General features: G+C 36.2%; 1 protein-coding gene across 2 annotated transcripts in view; it reads left to right on the forward strand.

The window, feature by feature from the left end:
• Positions 1–15,242, forward strand: part of LOC105491729 (von Willebrand factor A domain containing 8) — a 436,474-nt gene that overhangs the window by 110,564 nt on the left and 310,668 nt on the right. For both annotated transcript variants that reach the window (XM_071081437.1, XM_011758388.2), the window contains 5 exons: positions 6,916–7,083; positions 11,135–11,299; positions 11,663–11,712; positions 12,444–12,552; positions 14,918–15,022. In XM_071081437.1, the coding sequence (XP_070937538.1) occupies positions 6,916–7,083; positions 11,135–11,299; positions 11,663–11,712; positions 12,444–12,552; positions 14,918–15,022 (597 nt within the window). The remainder of the gene's footprint in view (positions 1–6,915; positions 7,084–11,134; positions 11,300–11,662; positions 11,713–12,443; positions 12,553–14,917; positions 15,023–15,242) is intronic.

Here is a 15,242-nt window from a genome sequence, read left to right on the forward strand (position 1 = left end):
GAAACTTCAGTTGAAGTAGACATCAGGAAGAGGATTTGGTTTAGAGAAGAAGTTGCTGAGTTTGATTTCATTAAGCATGTTGAGTTTGAACATCTATATGAAGAGATTAAAGAGGCATTGGAGATGCCTATGGAGCTCAGAGACATGTTAGTCCACACAGTATGTTCCTCAACAATAATGAAATAAAGAAAATAAAAAAGTTTTGCTGCTGTTGTAATTAACATAGCATATAACAGCCCCTGCCATATAGTGGGTACTCAATGAAAGAATGAGGATTTGTGAGAATAGGTTAGATCTTTGCCAATGAAATAACAAGTGAGAAGAGAGGATGGGAAAAGGTTAAGGACAGCACCTTGAGAAGTGCTTACATTTTAGAGAATAGGAGGCAGGAAGGGCTAAGGAAGGATGGGGGAGAATCAGCATGATAATGTTAATTGAAGATAAAGTACATGAGAAGATCAAGGGAAGAGACTCAAAGAAAAGAAGAACATGAAGATCAAGAAAAAGCCATAATTTTGGGCAGTTGAATTATTGGTACTTTCAAGTGAGTAGTTTCGGTAAAATAAGAACAGTGGAAGTTTATTAGAGGCAGTGAGTATGTGCATTTTTTTTTTTTAAAGAGGCTTGAAGATAAGGAAAGGATAAAGAAAGACTATTAAGAGGTATTGGCACTGTAGCTTTTCTGAAAGTATGGAGATGTTTGCGGAAGAGAAGTGATTTGGAAATACAAGTAGGAAGTGATATAGTTGATGGAAGAAAGTTTTGGAGGATGTGGGAGGGGATGCTGCTAAGCTTAAAGTAGAAAGGGCTAGTCCTGGAGATGTGGGAGGAGTGATACTTTGTCAAAGATAGAAGTCATAGTACAGTAGAAAGATGCAGACACAGAGGGACTATGAAATGAAGTGGAGGAGAGTCGTAGAATCTCAATTCATGTGACTTTAGTCATAGTAAAGTACTGGGCAGGGTCATTTGAAAGAGGTGAAGAAAGAAATTGGAGGCTTGGCTTGGCAATAACTTACAAGAAATGAAGGAAATAATGTTTGAATAGTAATGAGGGTTGAGCTGAAGTTGAACAATGTGAATTTGTGGTAGCCTCTGCTTATGTCTCATCACAGATTAATCTAGATTGTAGTAGAGCTAATGGGAGGAGACAATGTCCCATCTCTAGGATATTTTCATTGTCTTCCTCAACTCATCCCATAGGCTTATAAATTAAGTACTTTTTACAGCAGTGCTCTTAACAGCAGACTCATATTTTATTTGGGTTTCAGAAATCGGGCAAGAAATGGGATAGTCCTCTTACTCTCTTTCCTTATTCCCTTAGTCCTGGAAAGGGAGTTACAGCTTTTTGAGTAAAAAACATATTGTGGACCTTTTCACAGTTAAAGGTGGAGCTATATCATTCTTTTTAATATCTGTGTAGAAGTCCATCATATTAAATTACTACAATTTTTTTGCCATTCCTCCACAGATTGGCATTTGAGGTTTTTTGGTTCATTTGTAATTGTAAAACAGTGTTTTGATCACTGGATAATACACATCATTGTACACTAATCTTATCATTTTCTTTAGATACATTTATTGAAGTAGAATTTCTGGATTAATAACATAGCCATTTACATTTTTGTATATCTTTCTAAATTACTCTCCATAAGCTGATTTTTGTACTCCGACCAACCACGAATGAGAGTTCTGGTTTCATCTTAACCTTACTGACACTGGATATTATCATTCTTTTTTAACCCTTGCCAATTTGAAAGTCTAAAAATATCACGTTTTACTTTTAGCTCTCTAATAACCAGTGAAGTTGAATATATATTTTTGTGGTGCTAATTTGCATTTTATAAGGGTATTAATTTTTAAAATAATCTATAAAAATTCAATTTATACTAAAGATATTTATGTGGTCTTTATTGTATACATTACAAACATATATTCCAAGTTTTCAGTCTTTTAGTTTGAGATATTTTTTGCTGTATGGACAAATTTGAATGTAGTCATATCTATTAATCTTTTTCTTAATGGTATCTGCCTTTGAGTTATTGGAAAGATTTTCCTCAATTCAAGATTATTTTCAAAAAGTCACTTATATGTTTTTTCAGTAATTACATGATTTTACTTTTATCATTAAATGTTTAAATTCATTTGAATTTCTTTTCCAAATTCCTAATTTCTACTAATTTGAAGTGTACTTTTCTTATATTTTAAAATGTTTAATCATTTTTATTAGCTAGTTTCCTTACATGGAAAAGGTAATACATGTAGTAATAGCAAAAAAAATTTTTTTTCCAACAGTGCAAGAGGGTTATTTCAAATCTCTCTGACCTCTTTTAGTTACAGGAGTTTCTTGTTCATACAGTACATTTCTAGAGAGACTAGCATACCTTCTTAAATTCTGTTTTATTGATTTGTCTATCTAGTCATGGTTCTTTCTATTCCTAAATTAAACTCACCCCTAATTGCTCTTCTTTTACAGAATTTTCCTGGCAGTTTGTCTAATGGATTATCAAGGGAAAGTTAGAGACATTTAGAAGCCACTGTCATCTTTGCCTAATTGGTTTTTCTTACATTAAGATTTTTTAGGAGAAAGAAAGAAAGAGCTTTCGTAAACGTTTTTGTAAGAAAAACTTAAAAAAAAAAAAAAGTAAATTTGCAGGTAAAACAAATGAATAGAGAGGCTTAAACTGAGGTTTGTTATATCTTGAAAACAATTTAGCAAACAGGAAGTTTCACAATTCTTAATTAAGTCACATGAGGATAACAGCACAATTAGTGGGTTAGGTTGATTTAAAAGGCTAATGAACCTTTTCTGTTAACTACCTCTCTTTTCAGATATTTTTAGGCAGGTGGTTAGTTTCATTTCTGCTTGGTTCTAGAGATTTCACTGAGTTGATGAGGATTTGAAAAACAATGTTGATTTGGGGAAATGTGATTGTAGTTATCTCTAGAAGACTTTGAGGTCGATTGCACTGCTGTATGACCATGTATGCTCTATGTTGAACTGAGTATTTTGTGTGTGTAGAAATGTTTTGTGTGTGTTTTGTTTTGTTTCTCTACATAGATAATACAGCAAATTCCTATGCCTAGTAAAACCAGACTCTCTGAGATTACTAATAACCTCTAGTTGTGATTATTTACTGACTTTTTTTAGTTCTTCATCTACTCGTCTTCTCTCAATTTACGGACAGGCTAAAATTTTAGCCATGCAATTTTCAAATTATATAACCTCTCTTCCAGTAAATTGGGTAAAATATTGTGTACCTCAGAGGACTGTCATAGGGTTAAATTAAATAGTATACTTGGAAGCGCCTGATATATATCAGTTATAAACTTGTAGGCCCTACCATGTTCCCGCTCAGTAAATAGACCAAACTATCTTCAACATCTAGTAGCAACTCTTTTAGTTTTACTTCAATAATTATACTTTCTCTTTTTTGTACTCCTCTACTAGCTCCTCTTCATCATCATTTAAACATGCTCAAGTTTTTTAATCATTAAAAAAAAAAAAAGACTGCTATCTCCCACACTGTCCCCAACCAAGTCCCTGCAACAGGCATCTCCTTTTTCCTCCTCATGGCCAATTATTTTGCAAAATGTTGCTCAGTTTAGGTTTGTCTGATGTTTCCTTATGATTTGATTGAAATGATGCATTTCTAGCAAGATTAATATAAAAGTGATGTTGTGCCCATCTCAGGGTATCATATTAGAAGTCTGGTATGTGAGATTGATATAGCTCATTACTGGTCACATCGACTTTGATCACTTGGTTAATTAAGGTGGTATCTGCTAGGTTTCTGCAGTGTTGTATTATTTTTCACTTTGTCATTTTAAAATATTTTGTAAGGAGATACTTTGAGTATATACAAATGTCCTGTTTCTCATCATACACTTACCCACTAATTTATCATCCATTTTGGATTCTTGACTACAACAGTTATTACTATGGTGTTTGTGAAATTGATGATTTTCTATTTCTATCATTCTTTAGTAGTAGAGATTCTTAAATTGAGGTCTCTGCTCTATACCTACATCTGTATGCATCTGATTGTGGAGAAAAGTTGCAGCATTGACCAGATTTTCAAGAGATCATCAAATGGTGTTATCTTTTTTCCATCTATCCCTACTTTTTCAACTTTGTGGTCATAGTATTGCCATTGGAGTAGATGGAAAGAAAACCTTGTGTATTTGGCTTCTGTTTTTGATCTGTCTACATAGCTTATTTTGAATTCCTTTGAAGAGTTTCAGTTGACAGCAGACCACAGTATACCTGAGGTGAATGAAAGTGGAACTGCAGTGTTTGTTGTTGTCCTGTGTTGTCAAGACTTTGCTTTTTGTGGCCCATAGGTGGTGAACCATTACATTTTGAACTGTATATTTCTAGTTTTACCTCAAAGAATGTGTGTTTTCATCCCTATGGAGTTTTTAAAAAGTCAAATACAGTATTTAGTCTGTCTTATAAGTAAGATTGCTAAAAGTTTTAGATTTTTAAAAATAATATTACCTTAGGTTATGATAACAATTTCTTTTTTGTTCTGAGCTATGCTTTCTTGAAGTAAATATATTATTGTGAACAAAAGCTTAATGGAAACCTTAACTGAAACATGAATTTTTATAAGAAGTAGTTTGTATTCTTGCTTTGTCGCCCAGGCTGGAGTGATCTTGGCTCATTGCAACCTCTGTCTCCTGGGTTCCAGTGATTCTCCTGCCTCAGCCTCCCACGTAGCTAGGATTACAGGTGCCTGCCATCACAGCCAGCTAATTTTTGTAATCTTAGTAGAGACGAGGTTTCACCGTGTTGGCCAGGCTGGTCTTGAACTCCTGACCTTGTGATCCACCCTCCTCAGCCTTCCAAAATGCTGAGATTACAGGTGTGAGCCACCGAGCCCGGCCAATATTTTGACTTTTAATATCCCAGAAACTATTTCTATGGCTTTGTCCTTTATACAGCTAGCAAAAATGAGATTTTTTTTTTTTTTTTTTTGTTCTTTAGGAACTACTAAGTCACTTCTACCTATGCTTTTTTTTTTTTTTAAATCTTCTAGAACAAGATGGCTACTCTGGTAGAAGAGAATTAAAATATTGCAGTAGTGATATATTTGAAGGATTATTCATGAATTGATCTTATTCTTGAAATGGATGATTCTCTTGAGTCTAATATAGCTTCCATGAAGTTTATCATTTTACAACATTATATAGATACTTGAAATAAACTAAGCTCTACTATACAGTGCAAAATTCAACAGTTTATTAAAATAGGATAGTATGCAAGCTTGATTAAGCAATGCCTCTTTTCTACACTTGGAAAATCAGTACATTGCTACTGCAGAAATTTATTTGGATATTAAGTCTTAAAAAAATAGAGATATGTTTTCCCCTCATCAAACATTTAGATCTTTTTTTGGATAATTACTATAGGGAAAATTAAATTTTAAGTGAGGAGTCAGTATAAGTCAAGACACAGAGATTTGTCCGGTAAAGCAGTATGGTATGTACATGTGTAGAAGGAGATAGCCAGTTTATTGTCACAGAAATACCACATGTGAGGCAACTAATGTCAGGAGATGGTGTTGGAGAGATAGGTAGATGCCGCATTGTGATAGGCTAATATGCCAAATTAAGGAGCTTGGACTATTGGGAGGCAATCTGAGAGGTAAGGAGAGCCTGAACTAGGGAAGGGGTAGAAAGGGATAAGTTCAAGAAACATCGAGGGCTCTGGCATGGGTCAATGGTGCTCACACCTCAGATAGAAAATAAAGAAGAGAAGCAGGTTTGGAGCAAATGGATATTTTCAGTGCTGTACAAGGGACCTGAGGTGCTTATGATGTCTGAGGGACCCCATATGAGGTACTAATGAGACTACATGGTTCTGAAACTTAGGGGAGTGTCAGAACCCCAAGATTCTGGGGGGTCATTAGCATAAAGGTGGTAGTTGGAACTATGTGATTGAGTAAGATTTTCAGGGAGGTCCTAATAGGGTAAGAAGAGCTGTGTGTTAAGGATGTAATTCTGGGCATCACCCACATTTAATGGACAGGCAGAGAAGACAAAACAGTTTTCCTAGGACAATGCAGTGCCATGGAGACTAATGAAGGCGATTTTTAAGGAGGCGAATAACAATATAAATTTAGCACCATTAATCCTCTGTGGTTGAATGTGCAGAAGAAACATGACTGAGGTTTTCCTTTTTTAGCAGAACATGAAGGATTTTGACGAAAAGTTGTTTTCTATGTTATTAAGGACCTATAGTTTAAGGAAAATATTTTTTTCATATCTATAGTAATTTTTAAATTACAGTTTACTTTATTTCCTACTTTTCTCCATTACTGATTTTCTTAAAATTTATTGGAAGACCTAAGTCAGTCTGCTATTGGCCAATGTAAAATCTGACTCTTTTTCTGTTTCTAAGCATGTAATGTTGTCAGCATCGAGCATCACACTAAACCTCTATTTTGATGATGACTTATGTTTACAAATGTTACAGTCTCCAAGCCTTCTCACCTAGCTTTTTGATCCTCACAAGAAGCTTGTGGGATAGGTAGGACAGATAACTATATTCATTTTTCTTTTCCAGTTGTGGAATCTGTGCCCTTGTTTAATTATGTTCTGTGTTCATAGATAGCTGTTAGTTTTTTATTTCATTGGGTATATAATCTAAAATGTTAAGGCTAAAAGGAACTTCAGAGATCCTCTTTTTCAATATCTTTATTTTAAAAATGAATAAACAGGCCCAAAGAGGTAAAATCACTTTCCTAATATCATAGAGGCAGAAAAAGCAAAACAAGATCTGGAACTCAGCTTTATTGATTTCTGGTCCCTATAACAAGAACTGCAATTTAAATTTGCTTTACAAGTAATGTTAGGCCCAGCTCTGCAACTTCAGTATTCTCATTTTGCTTTTATGTTTCTTGGAAATAGTGTGCAGTTCGTGCAGCCACAGAAGGCAGAACCCTCATTTTGGAAGGTTTGGAAAAGGCAGAGAGGAATGTTTTGCCTGTTTTGAACAACTTGCTGGAAAACAGAGAGATGCAGCTTGAAGATGGACGCTTCCTGATGTCTGCTGAGCGTTACGACAAACTTCTCCAAGTAAGAGAAGAAAATCCCACTGTTTTGTCTTTTCTGTCAAGCTGTGGGCAGTGCCATTTTATTGTATAGGACATGGCCCTATTGGAATCAGGACAGATGTTCGGATGACCCTTATCTTGGGTAAATTGCTGAAGTCATGAGTTTACAGTTTTACAATGCTCTTCTGTTTGTAGACCTTGTCAAAAGACCTCCCAGATTTTTACTGTCTTTTTTTTCTGGTTAGTCTAATAACTATTCTCTTTTCCTTTTTTATTTTTTTTTCCTATTTTTTCTTCTTCTCTTTCTTCCTCTTTTCCCATCTCGTTTTTTCCCCCTTCTTTCTTTCTCTTAACAACTATTTATTAAAAGGCTAATGACTTCTAGATAGTGCTAGTCACCAGATACAAAGCTAAAGAAAGTCCAGTTCTTAGCTTCAGGAAGCTCAAGGTCCAGTAGGTATTGACAGAAATGAATAAAATATTTAAAGGATATCCTATTCTGATGACCCAAGCCACCAGCATCACATGCTGGGGTTGCTGTAGGAGCCTCCTAACTGTACTCCCTGCTTCCGTCCTTCCTTCCTGACACTTCTCAACACAGCAGTCAGTGATCACCTTAACAATGCATCCATTTGGGGGCATTCCTATGCTCTAACCTTGATGGCTTCTTGTTCCACTCAGAGTAAAATTCAAAGTTTTTACAATGCAGTACAGCACCCTTTGTTGTCTGCTTCCCTCTACTAGAATATAAGTTTCACAAGGGCAGGAATTTTTGTAACTGGTATTATCTCAAGTTCCTAGATCAATGCCTGGCACATGGTAGTTGCTCAATAACTATTTGTTGAATGAATGAATAAGTACCATGGAATGATTAAATGCTGTGATAAACATACATATAAAGAGTACAACAACTAGGGAATGTGGGGACTCTTCAAAGACTTGGGAGATGGGTTCATGTAATGTCACAAATGACAAGAAGACATTTAGCCCTTGTTTATCCAGCTCAAGCGGTACCACGCTGGATCTCTGTGTGGTTAACCCAGCCTTCTATGACTGACTGCTCTGCCTGTACATTCTAGGACCTAGAGTCTCTCTCATACCTGTTCTGTACATATGTGCTACCTTACTACCCCAGGTTGGTTGCAAATTGATCAGGAGCAGGATCTGTGTCTCATACTTCTTGATCTTGCTCCCAGGGTGCTAATATGAGCCCAGAACACACCAGGCCCTAAATAATGAATGTCAATGCCAGAGGGTTTGATTGCACTGATGCTGCGTGGCTGGCAGGGCCAGAAGCAGTCTGTTTCTTTATTATTTGTGGGAGTTTCTAGATGATGCTTTCTTGTGAAGTACAGTCATTTTCCTCTGGATCTATTCATGGAGCATCTCGTTCTGATATAATCAGAAGGAGATAATCAAGGATTTAATCAAGTAGAAAAAGTTAAATTCATTTATTCATATTGTTAATTTACCAAAATGAAAGCTTTTTAATTTATTTTTTAAAAGGCTGTTATGCAGAACGTTTTCTCTTTAGATGCTTTCTAATTACAAAATAACTACTTGCTACTAGAGATTATATTAGTGTTCACCATTTTTAGTAAATAATTTGGAAAAAAATACTCAGAATATGGAATTTTTTTTTAAAGTATAGGAGTTACTTCACAACAAAAAGTTTGATATATTCTTTATTCTTATAGTAGATTCTGTGCAAAGTTATTGAACATATTACTTTGAATAGAAATTCATGATATGTGAGTCAAAAGAGGTTTAGTGACTGGGTGCGGTGGCTCATGCCTGTAACCCTAGCACTTTGGGAAGCTAAGGCGGGCAAATCACCTGAGGTCAGGAGTTCAAGATCAGCCTGGTCAACATGGTAAAACCTCGTCTCTGCTAAAAATACAAAAATTAGCTGGGTGTGGTGGCATGCACCTGTAATCCCAGCTACTTAGGAGGCTGAGGCAGGAGAATCGCTTGAACCCGGGAGGCTGAGGTTGTGGTAAGCCAAGATCGTACAACTGCACCCCAGCCTGGGTGAGGGAGCGAGACTCTGTCAAAAAAAAAAAGGGGGGTTTAGTACGCAAAGAATGCTTATTATTAAGTGAGAAGGGTCTACTACATTTTTCTCCCAAAGTAAATATCAGTATAAACACATAATTTTTTATCGGTAAATGTTATTTCTGTGTTCATAGAATCTGTCTCATAAGAACCTCACAGCATATAGGCAAGATCCCTTCACAAAGCACTATCATCTTATGACAACTTTTATGCTAAAAAGATTCTAACACCATAACGTAAGCCCCATTTATTTCTAGGTAGCTTTGATATTCTAAATTTAATATCTCAAAAATGTTATTGGTTTCATAAAGGTGATTATAGTAGAATTCTGTTATTATGGAAAGAGATACAAAGTTCAGTTTGTATGAACTTTATATTTCATTTAACATTTTTGGGTAAATGAAAAAAATATTTAGTCAGCTCTCTGAAGTTTCTACTTTTGGTTTCTCAGACAGGGCTAGATGTAGACTCTCACTTTCTAGTGTCTATGGCATAGTGTCAGTGTATTAATTAGATGTATGACTGCTGATTTTGATTCATACCAAAATATGATTGAAATAATTATTTATTATTTTTAAAATTAATTCATGCAGTCAGTCAACAGACATTTGTCCTGTTATACACTAGAGATAATAAGTCCTCTCAAGAATGTGGAGCTAGCATGAGACAGTCATGTATAGAAGCAAATGCACAAATAAATAATGCTAGAAGCTTGCAAAAGATAAAGTAAAAGGATACAAAAATGGTTCTGATGAGGGAAGGGGATCTGAGTTTTATGAAGATGTTTTTTGTGTTGAGCTTTGAGTGACCCTTGTGTTTATGCTGTGCAAAGTGAAAAGGGTGTTGTTCAAGAAGATGGAGTCGTGTTGGTGAAGCAGCCTCATGTGTTTGGAGAGCTGCAGATGGGAGACAGATTGGAGCACAGGGTCATGGAAGGAGGGTCAAGGGGACGGGCGTGCACTGGTTGCTGAGACTGAGAGAATCAGAGCTTCTGCCAGGAAAGGCCTTGAGCGCCTTCTTAAGAGTTTCTATATTGTCATTTGGGCTGTGAAGAGTTGCTGAAAGATGTGGACGCTTCTCTCAGAATGTACAAATGTGCATTTGTACAAACTTAGTCAATACCGTAGATCCTGCTGCTGAAGAATGTGAAGAGCCATTGATAGAGTTAGGCAGAGAAGGAAGGAAATGAGATTTAACAGGTGCCTGCTGTGGGCCACTTGTTTGCACACACATTTTCACATTTAGTTTTCCTAGCAGTCACAATAATGTAGGTGCTATTTTTCCTACTGAGAAGGCTAAGGTTCTAAAGGTATAATGACATGCATGTGCTAACATTTAGTAAAAGTATACATCAAGCAGTTGAGCCAGGATTTGTGACTCCAAAACCCGTACTGTTTCTGTTCTCTAAGCTCCACTATATACTAGTTGCAGGACCATGGGACAAGTTATATAACTCCTTTGAACTTTAGTTCATTCATTCATGTAAAAAGGAGATTGTCTATATTGGATTCTGGTGAAAGTTAAATGAGAAAAATCCATGGAATATGCTTACCACATAGTAAGTTTCCAAAACATGTTATTACGAGTAATATGCCTTGCTAGGAATACCCATAAACATAATTATCTATTTAAGGTCCACTGGTAATCAATCACAGCTCTGCTGGTGACCTGCCCATCGGGGACTACCTTTGTTACAACCTCTAGTCATGTATTTTCCTTACCCCCGACTCTTTTCCTCTGTGTTACTGACTAAGGCTTGGAGATCTGACCCAAGTCTCCTTTATTCCTTGGTGTGTTAACTGCTTTCCCTTTCAAACACCCCAGTCTTCATGTTGTGAGACTGCCCTGGCATCCTGAACTTGATTTCACTTTGCTGCCTTCCTTGACAGTTTGGTTTTGAGAGTGTTCTCCAATACAGTTTTCTCAACAGTCAAGTCCTAAGTCCCTGGACTTGGCAGCTCTTATAATTATGATCTGTATCATTTATGCTATAGCTTCTGGACCTGTTACTTTTATAGGATCATACCAAAAAAGAATTGGATTCTTGGAACATTGTCCGAGTTAGTGAAAATTTCCGAGTGATCGCCTTGGGTTTGCCAGTGCCAAGGTATTCTGGGAATCCATTAGATCCCCCTCTTCGTTCTCGATTTCAAGCCAGGGATATTTATTATTTACCCTTCAAGGTAAGTATGACCAAGGATAATTTATTTTTTAAACAGTTTTTCTATTTATAACAAGAAATTCAATGCTATAAAAATGTTACTGCATTTTTAAATGTCTTCCTCAGTAGGTCATGGAAAGATATGAGAATAGAGAGTAAAGAAAATCTCTGGAAACTAGGAAGAAAAATTATTACGGCATTATTGAAGGATTTTTTAAAAGGCTGGCTTTTCTTTTAGAAAATGAAATGTATCAATAAATGATTTTTTGCTATTAAATATTTAGTGTCTGCTTAATTAAAAAGGTTGATTGTGTCTATAAAACATTTGCACTTAATCCGTTACATTTCTTTTTAATTAATTTAATATGTTTCTATATTACTTTAGGACCAACTTAAGTTGTTATATTCAATTGGAGCCAATGTTTCTGCTGAGAAGTAAGTATATTTTTATAAATATCTGGACACTGAATATTGAATTTGTTTTGTCTGTTCATTGATTAATTGATTGATTCATTCAACAACTGGAATTCTTATAAGAATTTTTCAGTATTAGAATGTTTGGTGATAAAATTAATAAGATATCTTTGGCGAGAAACTCAAGATCTAATAGAGTTGAAAGATATGTGAATAGCTTTGGTTAACATGGTATAGTAAGTGCCATAATTTCAAAATATTGGGGGTATTAGTTGATATTTTATAAGGGCTTCACAAAAGCACTGGCATTTGAAATGGGTCCTAAATAAAGAGCAAGTTTTTGCCAGATAGAGAATGGAATCAAGGAATTCGAACAGAATAAGTTTTTTTTTTTTTTTTTTAAAGCATGGAATGTGAGAGTTTATGCCTTGTTCTTAGGGCCATAAAAAAACTCTTGAAAGGCTAGAGTTTAGGTTTGGGGTTACGAAATGTGAGAGATGAGGCTGTCAGGGTAAATTTGGACCAGGTGGTGAGAAACCTCAAATATTGTGATAAATTTAGGAATATATTTGCATCTAATCAGCTTCTGAGTTTTAAGTAGGATATTATGATGCGGAGCCATTGTCCCTTAAGAATTAATATTAGGGATCATCTTTTTAGATTAATTAAATTGGCCCCTGTGTTTTATATTTAACAGACTTACACATTTTATGTTTTACAACTATTACAATTTAATATCATTTTTCCCCTAGAGTCTCTCAGCTCTTGTCCTTTGCTACAACTCTGTGTTCCCAAGAATCTTCTACTCTTGGACTTCCAGATTTTCCTTTAGACAGTTTAGCAGCTGCAGTTCAAATCTTGGTAAGTAAAATAAATTAACGACTGGCATACCCAAATATGTTAAAAATTTTGAAAGTTAATCATTAGGGATTAATGACTTCAGTTTGCTTTTGTCATACTCTTCTATAAATATTGTAAACCCTGAGATTAATTTGTTGTGCAGTGCAGTAAACTGTACAGAGACCAAGGACATGTTCTGAGCCCCTAAAGAGCTTTCAGCTTTGGAGTCGGAGCTGGACATGCAATCTCAGTGAAGTCCTACAGAGGGAAGGAAGGCTTTAGCTTGGTCAAGTAAAAGGTGTGCTGCAGTGTGAGTTAGGCCTCAGAGCTGTCCTTACCTGAGTTAGAGGAGCTAGGGCTTTCACACTGCTCTAGCTCCCATCAGTCTCTGTGTCATGGTTGTCTCAGGGGACACAAATTTCTGGATACTAACTGCTCTCCCAGCATGTGTGCAAGGGTGGCTTCAAGAGCCCAAGGATGTCTTCTTAGAAAGACCTACAGCAGTTGCTGTTGGAAGAGAAAGCTAGGAGGCACAAGAGAGAATACAAACAGATCTGAGGGGATCTGATAGAGTACAGACATTGTCCAATGCGGTTTCACAAAGGGCATGGCGGTCATGTCTGGAATGATAGAAATGCCTTCCAGGCAAGAAGTCAAAGCACAGGCAAATGTGTTTAATCACAAAAGGGCCTAGTATCTTTGGAGAATGAGAATAAGTTGTATCCCTAAAGCAAGTGTGTGTGGTAGAGGGAGAAGTTAGAACGCTATTGTGAAATGTTTTGTACGATGAATGAAGTTTCCTGGATTTTATGATGTGGAAAAAGTGGCTTATCAGACAATATTAAGTAGGTGGGCTATGAAGGTGACCAGACTTATGTTGGAGGAAGACACCTTTGTTGGCAGTGAGGGAATGACTAGGAAGCTTTTTTAACACTCAGTGAGACCCTGTGGAAGAGGGCACCATCCAAGATAGTGGGGATACTATCTTAGGCAAGGGACTTATTTTTAAACTTGTATGTAGGTATGTATGTATGTATGTATGTATGTATGTATGTATGTATGTTTCCTGTGAGTCAGGGAGCCTAGGTATTGTTGACATTGTTCTTTACATCCAGAACAGAATTTCTCTTCCTGTTTATTAAATCTTATACTTTTATTGAATCTTTTTTGTATTTGCTTAGAACATTTTATTTTGAAAATTCTCAAATGTAAAAAAAGTTGAAAAATAGTAATTTCATAATCCCCTCACCTACAATCACCCATTATTAATATATTGCTACATTTGTCTGCATGTGCTTTTTTCTTTTTTTTTTTTTTTTCCTGAACCATTTGGAAGTAAATTGCAGTCAGTACTCTTAAATACTTCAGTATATGTATTAGTTCGTTCTCCCGCTGCTATGAAGAAATACCTGAGACTGGGTAATTTATAAAGGAAAGAGGTTTTACTGACTCACAGTTCCACAAGGCTGTGGAGGCCTCAGGAAACTTACAATCACAGTGGAAGGGGAAGCAAACACGTCCTTCTTCACATCGTGGCAGAAGAGAAAAGTGCGGAGTGAAGGAGAGGAAAAGCCCTTTATAAAGCCATCAGATCTCATGAGAACTCACTATCATGAGAACAGCATGGAGGTTAACTGCCCCCATGATTCATTTGTCTCCCACCGGTCCTATGGGAGCTACAATTAAAGATGAGATTTGGGTGGACACAACCAAACCATATCAGTATGCAACTTCTAAGAATTAGGACATTCTTCTACATAATCAGAACAACATTATCATACTTCATATCATGTTAACAGTAATCCATAGTATCATCTAATAGATAGTTCATATTGAAATTTCACTAATCTTTCTTGTCAATAGACTCTTTTAAAGTGAGGTGAACAGAATTGACAGTGCAAATAATGTGAGGAAGGACTTGAGGATAATGAATACTTTCTAATTTTATAGTTATAACTGTGAAGCTAAGTGAATGTGGGTGAGATTAACCTAGGGATAAAAGGGGATCAGGTACTTTGGGATGAATAAGGTAGAGACATGTATTCTGTTTCAAATGGGGGTCTATGGGATATTCATATAGTCATATGTAATGAACAATTGAGGGCTCAGGTTTAGAGCTCAAGAAAGAAGTCAGGACCAGACATAGAAGTGTGGGAGCCATCAATACATAGAAGATAGATGAAAGATGGAAATGGGTGAGCTTACCCAGGGAAAGGGCAAGGAATGAGAAGAGAAAATAATGAATATTTGCTTTTGTAGACTTGTAGAAAATACCAGACACCTACTGGTTACTTTTATAAGTCAATTTTAATGTATGTACATTTCAGATGTTTTCTGTGATTATTTTGAATTTTGCTCATTCCTATATATTTTTGCTCCTACATAGGATTCCTTTCCTATGATGCCAATCAAACATGCAATCCAGTGGCTTTATCCGTATAGTATTTTACTAGGTCACGAAGGGAAGATGGCTGTGGAAGGTGTTTTAAAGGTGAGTATCTGCTTCCATTTCTTTCCTTTCTTTTCCCATTTTCCCTTCTCTTGCCTTTTCCCATCTTCCCCTCACTCCTTTCCCTACCTTTCCTATTTTTCTCCCCCCATCCTTATTTCTTCCCTTTCTCTTCCCCTCCATTCTTTACTAGGCATGGAGGCATTGGCATTCCAACAAGAAGACAGCTGTGATAAATAGGGCAGCAAACATAGAGGGGGTG

This window comes from Macaca nemestrina, chromosome 16 (assembly GCF_043159975.1).
Source record: "Macaca nemestrina isolate mMacNem1 chromosome 16, mMacNem.hap1, whole genome shotgun sequence".
NCBI classification, from domain to species: Eukaryota; Metazoa; Chordata; class Mammalia; order Primates; family Cercopithecidae; genus Macaca; species Macaca nemestrina.